This window comes from Musca vetustissima, unplaced genomic scaffold (assembly GCF_032173495.1).
Source record: "Musca vetustissima isolate MV318-11 ecotype Yass unplaced genomic scaffold, APGP_CSIRO_Mvet_v1 utg900, whole genome shotgun sequence".
Lineage (NCBI taxonomy): Eukaryota > Metazoa > Arthropoda > Insecta > Diptera > Muscidae > Musca > Musca vetustissima.
The window spans coordinates 621,781-636,949 of record NW_026885828.1 but is presented as its reverse complement, the minus strand read 5'-3'; the positions used below and the strand labels follow the sequence as shown (position 1 = coordinate 636,949).

General features: G+C 34.4%; 1 protein-coding gene across 1 annotated transcript; it reads right to left on the bottom strand.

Annotated features, from left to right (window-relative positions):
- Nucleotides 1-1,138: 1,138 nt before the first annotated feature.
- LOC133333097 (probable cyclin-dependent serine/threonine-protein kinase DDB_G0292550) lies at nt 1,139-13,914 on the bottom strand. The gene is made up of 5 exons (XM_061541429.1): nt 13,774-13,914; nt 9,250-9,528; nt 5,493-5,962; nt 1,816-1,954; nt 1,139-1,603 (listed from the first exon to the last, which is right to left on the bottom strand). The coding sequence occupies exons 1-5, from the start codon at nt 13,912-13,914 to the stop codon at nt 1,139-1,141; spliced, it is 1,494 nt and encodes a 497-aa protein (XP_061397413.1).
- Nucleotides 13,915-15,169: the final 1,255 nt, after the last annotated feature.

Genomic DNA, 15,169 nt, shown 5'->3' with positions numbered 1-15,169 from the left:
TAATGAATAAAATAATCAATCAACAAAAATTTTTGTTGCTTCCATAGAAAGTTCAGTATGAAATTATTTTCAATAGCTTTGGGAATTATTGTCGTATAATTAACGCCGCAATTTATACGCCCTCCCTTACACATTTTCAACAAAATAGGACTTATGCTTATACTTTTCAGTAGAAGGAAAGCTTTAAAATCCATCCTATAATAAATTCGCCACAAATTATGAATTTTTTAACTTGATCTAAGCTTTTATTCTCGGTTCAAGCAAGTATTTTAGAAAACGTTTTTTTATAGTAATATGCCCAATTTTTTATTCCTTCGAATGTGTGTTATATTATCCCTATTAAAAAATAAATCGTATTTAGGGTCTATCGAATATTTTCCTCTACGCCATGAAGCCGGTGAGCATTTCTGTCAATTGTGTCAGCCAATTGATGCTCATATTTTTTGGAATAAATATATTTATTCCTTGAATAAAATAGGCATACACTTTAAAAAGCTCAGCAATTTCTTGCAATCATTGTCAATAAATGTATATTTAATAATAACTTTATCCCACCGAGTGTATGAATGAAAACAACATCGATAATAGCTCAGATCATCATTTCCGCAATTTTTGTTATATTTTTATTTTTGTATCTTTTTTTGTTATGTCTTCATTGCCAATAAAATCAAATTGAATTTCAAATATTTTAGAGTTTTGTTTGCTTGTCTTTCACTTGTTATTATTTTTGTTTTTTTGGTAATAGCACTTGTTGAATACTTTAAATAATTTTTTTTTTTTTTTTTTTGTTTTTTTTTCGAGTTTATTCAAATAAACATCATCATATTCATGTATGGGAGGAGAGGGGGAGAGAATCTAGTTAGATTTGTTAAGTAGTTAAGTATGTTTGTATTTAGTTTTCTTTTCCTTTTTTTTTTTTTTTTTATCATTTTGAGCATTTATAACGTCGTTTAAGTCAATTTAGAAAAAATGTTGAAACTTTTGGCACAATTTTTGTTCATAATAAATTTTCATATGAGACTTGTTGTCGTTTTTTGGTTTTTGTTTTCTAAGCAATTAATTTCTATTCATTAACATCATCAGCATGCATATGCAAATCACACGCATACACCTACACACACACTCTCAATTGGCGTTGCTAGTGCTTCCTATGGCTGGTGGCACCAGCAACGCCACCGCCGCCACTACCGCAACATTCACTACTGTTATAGAGTTGATGAAAATCCAGGCAATGCTGTTCCACCTCCAGGCCATAGCATTGATGACAGCATTCAGCCATTTCATGCTTGGTCGTGGCATGACTTCCGCCACTGCGACGACTGGAGCTCTCAAATTCTAATTGTTGGATGGCATTTTTATTGTCGATTTTATTGCAAGCTAATGCATGCTGCTTCTCGGCATCCTCCTCCACGGCTTCGCCCGAATCATCACTGGGCGGCGTTGATGCTGCGGATGTTAGTTGGGCCCTTGCCGCTGTTGTTATGGTTGCCTTCAATTCCATACCCCTTTCGATGTCGTCGTCATCGTCCTCCTCGTAGGCATTCATGTGAAACGAATACTCCGAGTTGCTGTCATCCGAGTTGTCACAGTCAAAATAGCCAATCTACAACAGAAGAGCATTAAAATTCGGCATGGGGAAAAGGGAACAGGAAATATAGGATGATGGATGATAATAGAACATTTATTGCCTTGGAAAATGGGCCAAAGAAGCCACCAACGACCAATAGACAAGCCAGCCAGCCAGCCTTACTGCTAGCCAGCCACCCATCAAACAAGCTAAAACAAGTAGATAGACAAACAAACAGACAGACCTACCTGACAGTCCATACAACGACAGTTATCGCACAGACTACACGAGTACTCCAGTAACTCGGATAAGTCGTTATGACTGTTTTGATTATCATCATCGTCGTTTGCATTGGATTTAGGCCAATATTTTGATTTATGTTTCCGGCTGAAATGCGGCATTAAAAGAAATCGGAAGAAGGGCGTAAAAATTGATTATTGTTAACAAGATACAAGACAACAGCAGCAGCAGCAAAAAAAAAAAACAAAAAAAGGTTCCTTATCAAAGTCACAAAGTTAAGAAAAATTCATAATCTTCAAAAATTTACACAAGACTGCAAAAGAACAATGTCATAATTGTTGTTCGTTGTTATCATCAAACATGAAATCCTTTTTACCAAGGAATTCAAAAGTCATACCTAAGAGAGCAACAAAAAAAAAACAACAACAACAACACATTTTTAGAAGTTCTCTTGATTAGGATACTTAACTCATCACAGTAATGGATTTTAATTCAAATAATGCTGTTTCTCATGCGAACAATATTAACAGGTTTAAGGAATATCTCAACTTTCTAATTAGTTTTTTTTTTAATCTAAGGTAATGTAAATAAATGGAAACGGGAGGGATTGGAGGGGAATTAGGGGAATCTGAGTCAGATGTTAACTTTAATGGGGAAATTACGAAATTAAAATAATATTAATATGAGAAATAAATTGGTAAGATATAGAAATTTCGCATATTTTCTCTATGGATTTAATATCGGTTGTGTCGAATATTTTTTGTAATCTTTCACCAAAATCCGAAAAAACAACTTAAAACGGGAGCGGAACTAAAAAATCCAAAATTAAATTATTCTCAAAAAAAAAAAAAAAAACTAAAATCGGCGTAATGCTCAAACGACTATGACAAAATTCAGACCCATATCGAAATATTTTTGAAGAAATCATCAAAAATGTCAATATACAGAAATGTTATTTATACATCTATCAAAAAACCCGGGTCAACATACAGGTCCATATAGGTATTGGAATAATAAATTTAATATACACTCCAACTTTAGATGGAGGGTATAAACATTTGTCACTTCAATACCAAATCCCAATATCCAAGTAGACACATACGAATGTTCCAAAATTTAATAATATATTTCCCAACACCCTTTAATCAAAAAATCGCAATTAGAAACGCAATTTAATAACTTAATTTCCTCTTAAGAGCATCTTTCTATTCCCTGTCTGATTAAATTTGCATTAATAACGCCACAGCATTTGCATTTGCACTGAATTAAATTAGAAGAAAATCTTTCTATCGTAAATTCATATAAATGCGGCGAACACAAAATCCGAGAGCGAGGAGGACCAGTGAGTGACAGAGAACGAGACCCCATTAACGTAATTCAATATGCTTGGACAAGAGCTCATAATTAATGTTCTTGCTTTATGCAAGGTTAATGATGGAGATTTTTCTTTCATTTTTGTTCTTGATTTGTTTTGCGTGCGTGCGTAATTCTTGTCCTTGCTTGATGTTCCATAAAAACTGCAATACAAAACAGAATAAAAAACACCACAGAGAACTCCATTGAAATGTATAAATTGAATCAGATGAACCAAATGAATAAAATGAATAAGGCAGAATGAAAAGCAATTGGCTTGAGCATGCTTGCAAATTGCTTTTAGATATCCCGAGCTGAATAGAAGAGAAGAGAAAAACATAAAACAAATCTGAGTTAAATATGTTAAAGTGGATGTAGCCCGGGAGGGGCGGTGGTAAATCATTTGATACCCTACAACATTTTAACTTGAAGAAATTGGCGAGCATTGATTACATTGTGGGATAAATAGGGCAGAGAACAGGTCTATTAACCACATGGGTGCTAATTGAGTATACGGACGGAAAAGGTTGCTATTTCTTTTTTTTTTAAATATCTTAAGGCGGGCTGTGTTGCTGAGAGAATTACACAAGGAATTATTTGGGTAACATCACAGATAGATTGTTTCGAAATAAATAAATACAAATTCGAATAATTACGGCAAGGAGCTTGTCTTCTATTCCGTTTAGTACAAAATTGGAACTATGCCAGAATTTTTAAGAAGTTTTTTGGAGTCATTGAGAGTTTATCAGTTCAGTTTCAATGAGAACAATAAACCCCAAACTCAACATCAATTATAAAAAGATAATGAGAACCTATAAGATACCGAAAATCGGATGGAAAAATGTTGTCAAAAATTCCACTAAATATTTTTTATCAGGTAAGAACTCATCAAAATATGATATAGGGATATGCGGTTATAAAAGATCATAATATTAGGGCTACAAAAACTCAAGCTCAAAATCAGTTGTGTTGAGTATTTTTGAGTCTCGTTAAGCAAATGTCATAAATTGAAAAAATCATAAAGGATTGCAGCGCTCCTTACAAGGAAAAGCAATCGACTCAAAACAAAATATCTACACTGTATTGTAAAAACAAAAAGTAAATCGATTTCTATGAAGTTTTCGTGGAAGTTATAAAAAATGACACTTTTTAGGTCTGTACGATACAGTTTTTTTACTACGTGGCTGTGACGTTATCTTTTTTAAATAATTAAATGGAATATAAACTTTATTAAATGGGACAAATTCTTTCATTTATAATATTAATTTGTTTAATTTTTTTAAGAAAAATGGACCGGCAATAAATTACCTATTGGATATATTTCGTCTTTAATAATATCAAACTTACTACGGCTAATATCAATATGTGCGTAAATGACTAACCCTATTAAAATTATTACGCTGAATATATCTACGACGAATATCATTTTATGGTGGATGGTAACGTTGCCAATGAATGGACCGATTATTCTACATTCACATCCATACTAACTGCAGTCATGAGACATTTAGCCAAACATTTGTATATTCACTCGTTTGAATACTATAATTTTTATCTCGCATTCGATTTGGCATTTTCCCACTGTGAATAACGCGGATAGGATGGATATAACAAAGTGCACAAATACATGCATACATACACACATAGATATTTCTGAGAATAGAAGAACGTTTCACAAATTACAAATCGATTTGTTTCCCATCCATCAACTTTGAATGGCAAGCAAACGAGATTTGTAACGAACGCTTCCTTTGTCTGCATTGCCGGCAACAAACAAATCATTTTTGGCCAGTTATGTGGCCAACAAATAATTGAATTGGAGTTTTCGATTTGTTGTTTTTGCTGTTGTCCTTCCATTTAATATTTGATTGCATCAGTCAGTCAGTCAGTCACATTCGATGGTCACACCAGGCCACCACACACAAGCACGCCATAATTGGATGCAATCAATTCAATTTAGATCAAGTACACGAATCTAAATGTCATATTACATTTGCCAATATTCAATGGAATTGAATTGATTTAAATCGTAAACGCGAATTGAAATTAAATTGAAAAACTAATTCAAACTTCATTAGCAAATAAGTCCCCGCACTACGATGATGAAATGTTGAATGTTGTTAATAAATATCAAATATCATCATTTCAGCCAATTCCCAATGCTCCCCAGCTCATTTTCATTGATGCTTTTTGCTAATTATTCTGTACCTCAAATTACCATTAAGATTCTGGGTAAATAATCATTGACTTTACACTTGCCGACCCGAGTTGGCTGCGTCTATTCTCGCCGGAGTGCGCGCGAGTGGAGAGTGCTAGCAAGCATTATAATTACCTTTTGCCTTTACCCTTTTTGCTGCTGTCAATTCCCTCATAGCTCGTTGTCGTCGACTGCGTCTCACCCTCCAGATATTGCCAGAACTTTGATTTCTTCTTCAGTAATTCCGATTTGGAAGACTTAAACGATGACGATGATGTTAATGCCGATGACTTTGAATCAATTCCAGAGCTTAAATTTCCATAATGTTTCGTTGCGGAGCCAGCAGCACCAACAACACCACCACCCCCACCGCCGCCACTGCTGCAATTGAACAGCTTCTGTATGGCATGAGCAGCAGGTGAACACATTGTGGACGATGCCGAAGACCATACCGATGACGCCGAGGGAAATGAGGAAAAATTACTATTGACCCCATTACCAGCTGTGGCCGAGGCGGCTGTTGATTGTTGGGTTAGCGTTGCAGATGAGTCCATTGGGTTATCGTTAAAATCTAAATAGAATTTCCTACAACTATTTGGCGAAATCTAAAAGAGAAAAAGAACAACAACAAGAAAACAAATGGAGAAAGTGAAATTATTATCATTGACTTTTTGTTTTCAGTTTTTTTTTATAAATGCCCGAAAGCGTTGCGAACACATAAAAGCCAAAACATCAACAACAACAAGAAGAACAAAAAAACATCATTGGAAAAAATAGGGTGAAAAATTCAACAGAGAAAAAAAATCAAAATTTGTGAAGGTTAACAATTTCCATTTCAATTGGCATTCAGTCGATAGAATTGCCTAAATGTTATACACTCAAAGAAATGCAACTGTCGATGTCGAACAATCGTGTTGAAATAAAAAACAAGTCCTTCCAAATTCGTTATACAATGTGAAGTGGTATAAATTATATCATAAAAATGAAATGAGTATTTTATTAGAAAATTAAAATTTGTAAGAAAAAAATAATCTGATACCGGACTCGATTCCGAAAATTAATTATTCTAATTTTATAAATTAAAAAAGAACGCAGGAAACCAAAATTCAGTTTAACGTGACCAATAATTGAAACCTGGACATAGTCTTAGAATGAAATATAGTCGAGTACGTTTATAAAGAACCCATTTCCTGCTCCCGAAGTCTCTATATATATTTTTTCTTACAAATCGTCACTTTTCTAGCTACCTATGGATGCAGTGAACTTTTTGGAGAACGAACTAATTATTTGGTCTCAATTAAAATGTTCATTTATTTAAATTGCTACAAATGTAATTGTTTTTTTAATCCAAAAGTCTACATCTTCTACAATAATACCAAATGAAACCAACAAAAAATTGCGATTTCAAAAATGCTAGTTTAATGTGGTTCCGACAATGCATTTCTACTAAGCCAATGTTTTGTCTAAATCCAGCTAACCGATCTTCAACAATGTCATGTCCTTGCTGATTGGTTAATTCATTTAAGGAACCAATCAGCAAGGACACAAGCATTATTCGGAATTCCATGGAAAAATCATCTTAACGGATGAGATGATGGCGGTTCTGTGGGCTCGGAAAAAGCCAGAGTTATCATTAAGATGCCTTGTAATGTATTTATACTGATCAGGCTGACGTAACAACGTAACTATTTTTTTTTTTTTTTAAAGGGAAAAGTTTCTTTAAGAGTGATGCCAACATCGATTCATTGCCTCAAAGATAGAGTTCTGATATTTTTGAGACTGGAAATTGCCAATATGTTACTATAATGTTTTAAAATTTTTAAAAGAAAAGTGGATTACAAAAATCAAATACCAAAATGGGCCCAAGCTAAATAGGTAAACACAAGGGCTAAGCATTTTAAATGAAGGACCGAAAGCTATTAAACTATCAACATTCGACTACAAATGCTCGAAACTTTTTAAACCAATATTGTAAAGATATCTTAAAGTTATACCAATCAATGGACTTATATGAAAATTTTGTAAGGACGTGTCCTGGTAATTGAGAATTCTATATTATAAATGTGCCGTTCAAATTGAAAGGTACAAGTGTGAATAAAGATATGGATACAATATTCAATATTTTTTCCTAATATATGAATAAAATAGAAAATGTTGCCGTTACTCCTTAATATAATATGGACTTCCGGAAGATATACCTTTTCAAAAAATTAACATAGCCTAGAATAATTTACCATAATTTCACTAAAAGTTAATTTTTAGTCAAGAGATATTTGAATACATTTTTTAGATATTTTATTTTTCAAATTGTAACTCATAAGCCAAGAAGATCCCGACTTCAGTTGGTTTAAAGTTTAAAAACAAAATGTGCTGTGATCACAATATTGTGATGAATGACTTTCTGGGAACTGAATACTTAGAGATCTGATAAGGATCGGGACAAAATCCGCAACTATATTCTTCTCTACCTTTTACGAAGGTAATCTTAATGATCATAACATACATCTTGTTTTTTTTTAATTTTAGGGAACCACGAAAATTCGGAAAATTCCAACGGTGTTAGAAAGAGTACATGTCTGGCTATCGTATGAACTAGGATTATTGACTTCGCACAACAGTTAACAAAATGGCGGAACTTTGAAAAACATTTTTGGGAAAATCGCCTATTTTTGACCACAAACTAAGTTAAAAAATAAGGAAGATCTTCGCCGATTGGCTTTATCCTAGTTCATACGAAAGCTATACACTCACAGAGAAACGTCCCAAAATTTGAAATCAATTGGGTTATTAGTTTTTGAGTTATCGTGCCAGTCATTCCCAAAAAAACGCTGTTTGGAGAAAAACGCGTTTAAAGTCTTGCTGTCACCTGATGCTAACACAATAAATCGGCTATATCTTCAAAAATTGTTGAGATTTTCTCTTGAAAATTTATAGAGACATTCTTGAATAAGTGTAGTTTTAAATTAAATCAAAATAAAAAATTAAATTTTTTGAAACCGAGAATGGGTGGGGTCCCTTAGAGCAACAACAAATCGAGTCGTTTATTATGAAAGTGGTTTAAGTCCATTTTTTTTCTAGAAAATTTTACAAAACACATTACATTATATATTCCATCATGTTTAAGGGCACAAAGCCACAAACAAAATTTATACCACTAAATATCTCAATAAAAGAAAAAATGGACTTATATCACTTTCAAAATAAACAACTCAATCATCGTTTATTTTCTGAAAGTTAAAAACATCAGAACTGCTATTCTGTAGTTGTTTATTTTTTACATGAAAAATTCTTTTTATCGATATTTGTGGGTAACACCGAAAAAAGTTACAGAATTGCACTCGGAGCCACATAAAATTCTATTATTATTCAAAATATATATTTAAGTCATCTGCACCTGTCATCTTAACAATCATTCATATTTATATTCCTCAGCAAAACTTCAGATTTCTGTAAAAAAAAAAATAATAACACCCCTTTTTCCACTCGGAAAATTGAATTCCCTTCCCAATGTTCAGCATTTTAATTAATCTTTATGTTTGTTTTTCAAACGCCTAAATCGATAGACAATAATGATAGGTAAATTTATGATCAAACTATGCTATGGGCAATAAAAACGAATTTATATTTAAAACTTTGTCTTCTTTTTACTTTTCATCTCTCAACGAGGATTTCAATTTAAATTTATTTCACTTTCGTTTTTTATTTTCCTTTGAGTGTGGAAAACCAATTGAAAACTCTTTCATCCATTTTTTGTTTGGTTTTATGTGTTCGATGCTCAAACAAACAGACAGACAAAAAAATAGATTGTTAAACAAAGGTAATGGGAGAAGAAAGGGGATGGGGCAGGGCAGGGGAGAAAGCGGCTCTTTGTTTTATGGATAGAAAAACTTACTTTCGCTTCGGCATTTAAAACGAATATTGAATTTTGATTGCTATTGTTTTGATTGTGGTTGCTGTTGTTGCCATCAATGGTGGCAATGCCACCGCTGATGCTGCTACTGTTCCCGCTGCCATGGCCCTGATGATACGGATAATTGGGATTGTGCTGATGTTGATGCTGTTGCGAATGCTGATGATATTTGAAAATCGTATTAGCCATGACGATGCTGCTATGCTTTGGCCTATTGTCGATGCGTGGCGTTGAGTTGCTGCTTTGCGTTACGATGCTAAGCTTTGGTGTTGAAACAAAAGTATAATTTCGCGTTGTGCTCCGATTTTAGTTGGCCTAGCTTAGCTTGTTTTCCTTTGTTTTCATTCCATGGGAAGACAAAAAAAAAAACTAAATTATGGCATTCGCATTTATATTTGTTCTGTGTTTTGTGTGCCACAAAAGGGTTTTTTTTGTATCACAGGCCACAACTACTGGGTTAAATGGAGTAGCTGATGATTTTGTTTTATTTTTTATTTCGGCAGATAGGCGGTTACACCCTATTTGATGGTACAATAAACGTTCTAAAGATGATCGGATTTATTAGCTAGCAAACACACACAAACTTCCGACGCCTTCGTAGATAGAAACGAGAGTTAGCTGTTATTGTTGTTTTTGTGAAAGGAAAATATGTTTATGTTACTGCCGCCGCTGTTGTCGATTCCGATGATTTGTCTTATTTAACATTGGCAAAATTTGCGTTTTTATGGTCCTTTAACGAATTATCTATGGAAACAGAAAAAACCAAAATAACAATAAAACAAACATCTTGTTATGATGTCCAACTTCTCCTCGTCCGTCCTCTCCTCTGCAACCATGATTTGTTTAGCTGCCTAAAGGCCTAACCTCAGAGCGAAGGCATAGAAATTTGCGAATTATGAAAGCATCACCCAGCCCCCAAAACACGCTCGCACACTCACACGCACGTATGCTCGAATACTGTGTAGCCGTAGTGGCGGAAACACAAAAACAAAGTGAAAAAAACCGAAACAGAAACTGTAGGCAAATTCAATTCATGGAGCAGCACTGGGTGATAATGCGCTCACAAGGCCATCACATTCTTTGAACTCGGAATGTGAAATGTTGGCAAACATACGAACACGTACACACACACCCACATACACTCATATATATAAAGGCAAACAAACATTCGCCTGGCACAAACACACACGCACACACCAACAGATCCAAACCCCCGCATTTACACAAGTATTCATATATTTGCACATAAATATACGCTTGCACAAAACAACACACAAACACACACGCACCCATGGACACACATCCAGTGAGGTTATTTTTTTTCGCATAGACAAAAAAGAAGGCAGACAAATTTGATGACGTCTGTATGGCCGAAATTGATGTCGACATTGTCGCTACTGTCAGCAGCAGCATCATCATCATCATCGCCATTGACATACTCATAGCCACCGTACGTAGTCTCTGTCATAGTAAGGAGTCGGGCCATAAGTGAGTGGAAGCACATTTAAAATAACCGAATTTTAAATGGTTGGCATGTCTCCATAAATTCTCACAACATTCAAAATTTCCACGTGGGAATTGGGGGTTTGGGTGGTCCTAAAATTAAGTAACGCATCGCACCTTTCCAATAATAACCTGCCGTTTATCAAACCATATGTTAGAGGTGTTGGTGTGGAATTTTTCATTTTCCATATAAATCTTGTGCTGACTAACTGGCATTGGCAACAAGAACAACAAACCACAACGACTGTCGATAGTATCACCCTACGAGGTAACAAATGTGATACTTCTTGCTGCTGCCGTGGTTGCTGTCGTTGTTTTTCTTATATATTTCAAACTCATAAATCTCCTTCACTTTTCGATGACATCTTTCAAAAATGTTTCCTCCCGTTTTTTATTTTATTTTTTACTTTCTGTTTCTTTGTTGTTGTGGTTGTTGTTTTCGGTTGGGTCCAACCATACGTCGTTACAATGACAAACCGTTATCGAAACACTTTCAATAGTTGCAAGGAATTGGAGAAGTTGTAACGCACACACACACACACACTCAGACAGGCGGACATGAACTCACGGTTTTACGTTTACACCATCACCATATAAATAAGACGAAGACAGAGAAGATGACAACGCAAGCAATAACAATAACAGCAACGAAAATTAATACTCCAATAGACGTTTTTATCGCACTGTCACTGTCGCCACACACTAGGTCTTGTCTTAAGACTGACTCTAAAGAGTTCGTCCCGTCGTTATCCCGTTATCCGTATGCCGTTATTTTGTACGTGTTACGTTTACACTGGCCTGAGGACGACTGACTGGCTGGCTGCTGACTGCCAGAATCGTATCGAATATTGTGCGTGGATGACAAATTTTCGTTTTCGTTTGAATCTTTGGTTTGGTCTCGGCTCAGCCAGTCAGTCAGCCAGCCACCAACTATCCGTGTTCTCATTTCAAATCTGAGAGTACCAAAACACAATTTTTGAGAGTAGCAGAAGTAAAGTGAGTTGCATTAGTGTGTGTGTGTGCTTGTTGGCGCAAGGGTATGCGGGAAATACGTGCAAATTATTGGCCTAAAAAGGATGCTGGGTGTTGATGCTCACTTTGTACATGTAGTGAGTGGTAAGAGTCGACTATCAGGCACATTAATATGAAATTATACTTTTTTTTAATATAAAATAGAATTGTATGAATTTAAAATAACAATAAAATCTCCAAATATAAAACAAATTGAAGAAATTTGCCTTCAGAATATATCAATAATTTGTAACACTGAGCAAGGGGGTGTATTAGAAGATTCCTTTATGGGCATAAACACCCTTAGCGAGTACATTAAAACCCCAAAATGACAAATTCGTCTTAGGTAAATTGTTTCTTAAAGAAAAAGCTTAATATCTTTCATTGGGTCTATTGCATTTATGAGATTGCATTTCTTCAGTGAAATCGAGTGAGTAATAATTTATTTAAACACATTCTCCTTCTATACCATGCTTTTCTTTTCTTCTTATTTTCTTGACCTCAAAATATTCTACAGAAATAGTATCATTCTAGATATGGTCCCCAAAGGCATGAAACCATATATTACGGACCATCAGGTTGGAAAATTCAGAACATGGTGAGGGACCTCTATATGGTTGGTGAGTTAAAATGTTCTGCAAGTGATATTTTATCCTGCAAATACATCATTACAAAATGAAACCTTTTGGGAATGCTTTCCATGGATACGGATATTGGACTGGTAGGATTGAAAAATTAGCATATGAAATTGTCTTTCCACGTATGAGGCCAGTACTAGTTAGGGGTTGTTCATAGTACGGTGAAAATATTTTAAATAATTTAATTTTATATTTCACGAGTGTTTTTATTAGAAATAAGTAGTAACTTTTCTCTTTTTAAGAAAATTATAGTTTTTTTTTATTATCACTAAAATTAACTTTGCCCCGCTAATGTTAAAAGGCCTCTGTCAACTGCCCTGTTAACATGGTGGTTTGTGTCTTTGGTAGATAACTATCAAAATATTTAAAACAAGGAGAAATATTTATCTATATTGAATATCGGTACCCAACCAAAAACAGGAATTAGAAATAGCAAATTTTGTTAAAATATCCTCCTAGGACCATAAAAGTATCTAACAACGAACGGAAATTTTATATGGATGCTGAAATTTGTTTGATAACGTCATGTCAAATTATAACCATTTCGGTTGGAAAATTAGTCTAGGAAAAGTAAGGCTGTTCCATTATATGGGTGCTATGTCGAAGCATAGATCTACTTTTATGCGAGGATTTTTTCATAATCATGAATTCGAAATGCCAAATTACGGACAGTTCTGTTGAAAAATTTACAGTATTTTGTACACTCCATGAACCCAGAATATCGAATTAGATATATCCCATATTCAATACCGAACATCATAGGAGTATTAGAAATGTATGTTTAATATTCTCCATTGCTATCTCTATTTTAAAATTTTTATTATATCCTTGAATAGCTCAAACAAATTATACCCAACATTCACGCGTAGGGGACAGCAAAACAACGTTCAAAATTCAAGAGTTTCAATTTCCTTTGGATTTTTTTTTTGTTTTTTGTGTTATTTAATTTTTCAGTTATGTCCTTTCTCCCAGTTGTGCTCAATTTCGATATCAGAACTCACACACAAGGAGCAAATGAAAGAAATACAAAAACAAACAAATTCATGGCACTAGGCCAGTAGCACAAGAATCAGAAGCAACAACAACGGCAGGAGCATATAACAGTAGCAGCATCACAGTCAAGAGCAAACCAGTAACAAAAACAACAACAACAACGAGTAGAAAATACTATTAGCAATAAGAAGGAGAGTCCATCCAAATCCATATCCTGTAGAGAAATTATAAATCCATTTCCATTTTTTTGCTTTGATGGATGAATGTTTTGCGCACAGAGATACTCTCTCATGTACTCTCTTTACACATGTACATGCAACATCTGTACTCTTTTTTTATCTCTTTCAAAAAGGGAACATACGAAATTCTCTTTAGCCATGGGGTCATCATTGAAGGCATCTTCCTCATTGCCTCTGTCATCGTTGCCGTACATCATCGATATAATTGTAGCATAATTCGAGTTTATTTTCTTTGGTGCCGTCTCACATTCAGCCTTCATCATTGTTGTAGGTTGAGAAAACCCGCACACACACACACAACCACACCCCCTGACATCCATTCTCACACATGAACATAAAGTTCAACTTAAGCCAGTGTGTTTGTGTGTGTGTGTGTGGTACATGCATGAAGATATGGTCGGTTGGTTGCCTTAATGGTTGTATTTTGTTGTTTTTGCTTTTGTTCTTTTTCTTTCGCCTTTTTTATTGTTTCAAGTTAAGCACGTGAAATTTCTTCACATTGAATTATGTTCATTCAAATATATTTATGTACGAGGATGGGTACATACGTCATAAGTTCATTTCAGATTGTGGTAGATATCTTATGTATATGTACCAGTTGACTCGGCCTTTTAGTAACAATTGATGAATTCATGGCAAATATATTTGAAAGTGGGAACAAACGGTTTTTAGTTTTTAATATAAATAAACCTCCTAAAAATGGTTGGTATATATCCACTTTTTGGGGCCTGCTTTTGTGCATCTTGAGGATCATAGTTTCACTTCCCAACCTAATAGCGAGTAACGTGGTATTTCTGTAATTTAATTTAATTATAAAGCTCCGCTTAAAGGTGTTGTTTAATTCTTAAGCCAATGCGTAATTTAGTTCTATACCATTTTCTATAACTGGTATGGAGGTTTTGAGACTTAGACTTTGAGAGGCCATGTGAAAAGGTCATCCAAGTGAGATGAGGTCTTAAGAAGAGTTCTTTGTTTTTCCTTCGACTATCTTCCTGCCGTATATTGTTGTTGGTGTACGATATCCAGTCATGTACTCTTTCTAATACCGTTGGAATTTTCGGATTCCGATGTTCCAGTGAGGAGTTATCATGCCCGCCATCAAAAATAAGGACTTTTCTTTAATTACAAAAAACAACAACAAAACAATAAATTATTTTTCTTCTCCTTTAAATCTTCAAATATATATGTGCAAAGTTACAAACCTTAACAAGCATAGGTATTGATTTAGCAGCCCATTAAAAATCTTGAAAAATTAAAATCGTGAATGGGGGGTTCCCTTAAACAAAAAAAAAACATAGCTAATAATTTGAAACCCAGCTAGGAATTTTCTTCTATCAAAATATTTATATATTGAGGAACGAATGAGAAAAATAATGAATAATAATCCAATTCCAAAAGAAATAATTATCCATATTCTTTAACGCAAACTTTCCCAACCCTACCTCGTAGGAAAAATATAATTGAATAGTGCTCATATTCACGCCAGCTAGCCTTTGTGTGTTTTCCGTCCTCTTTGCT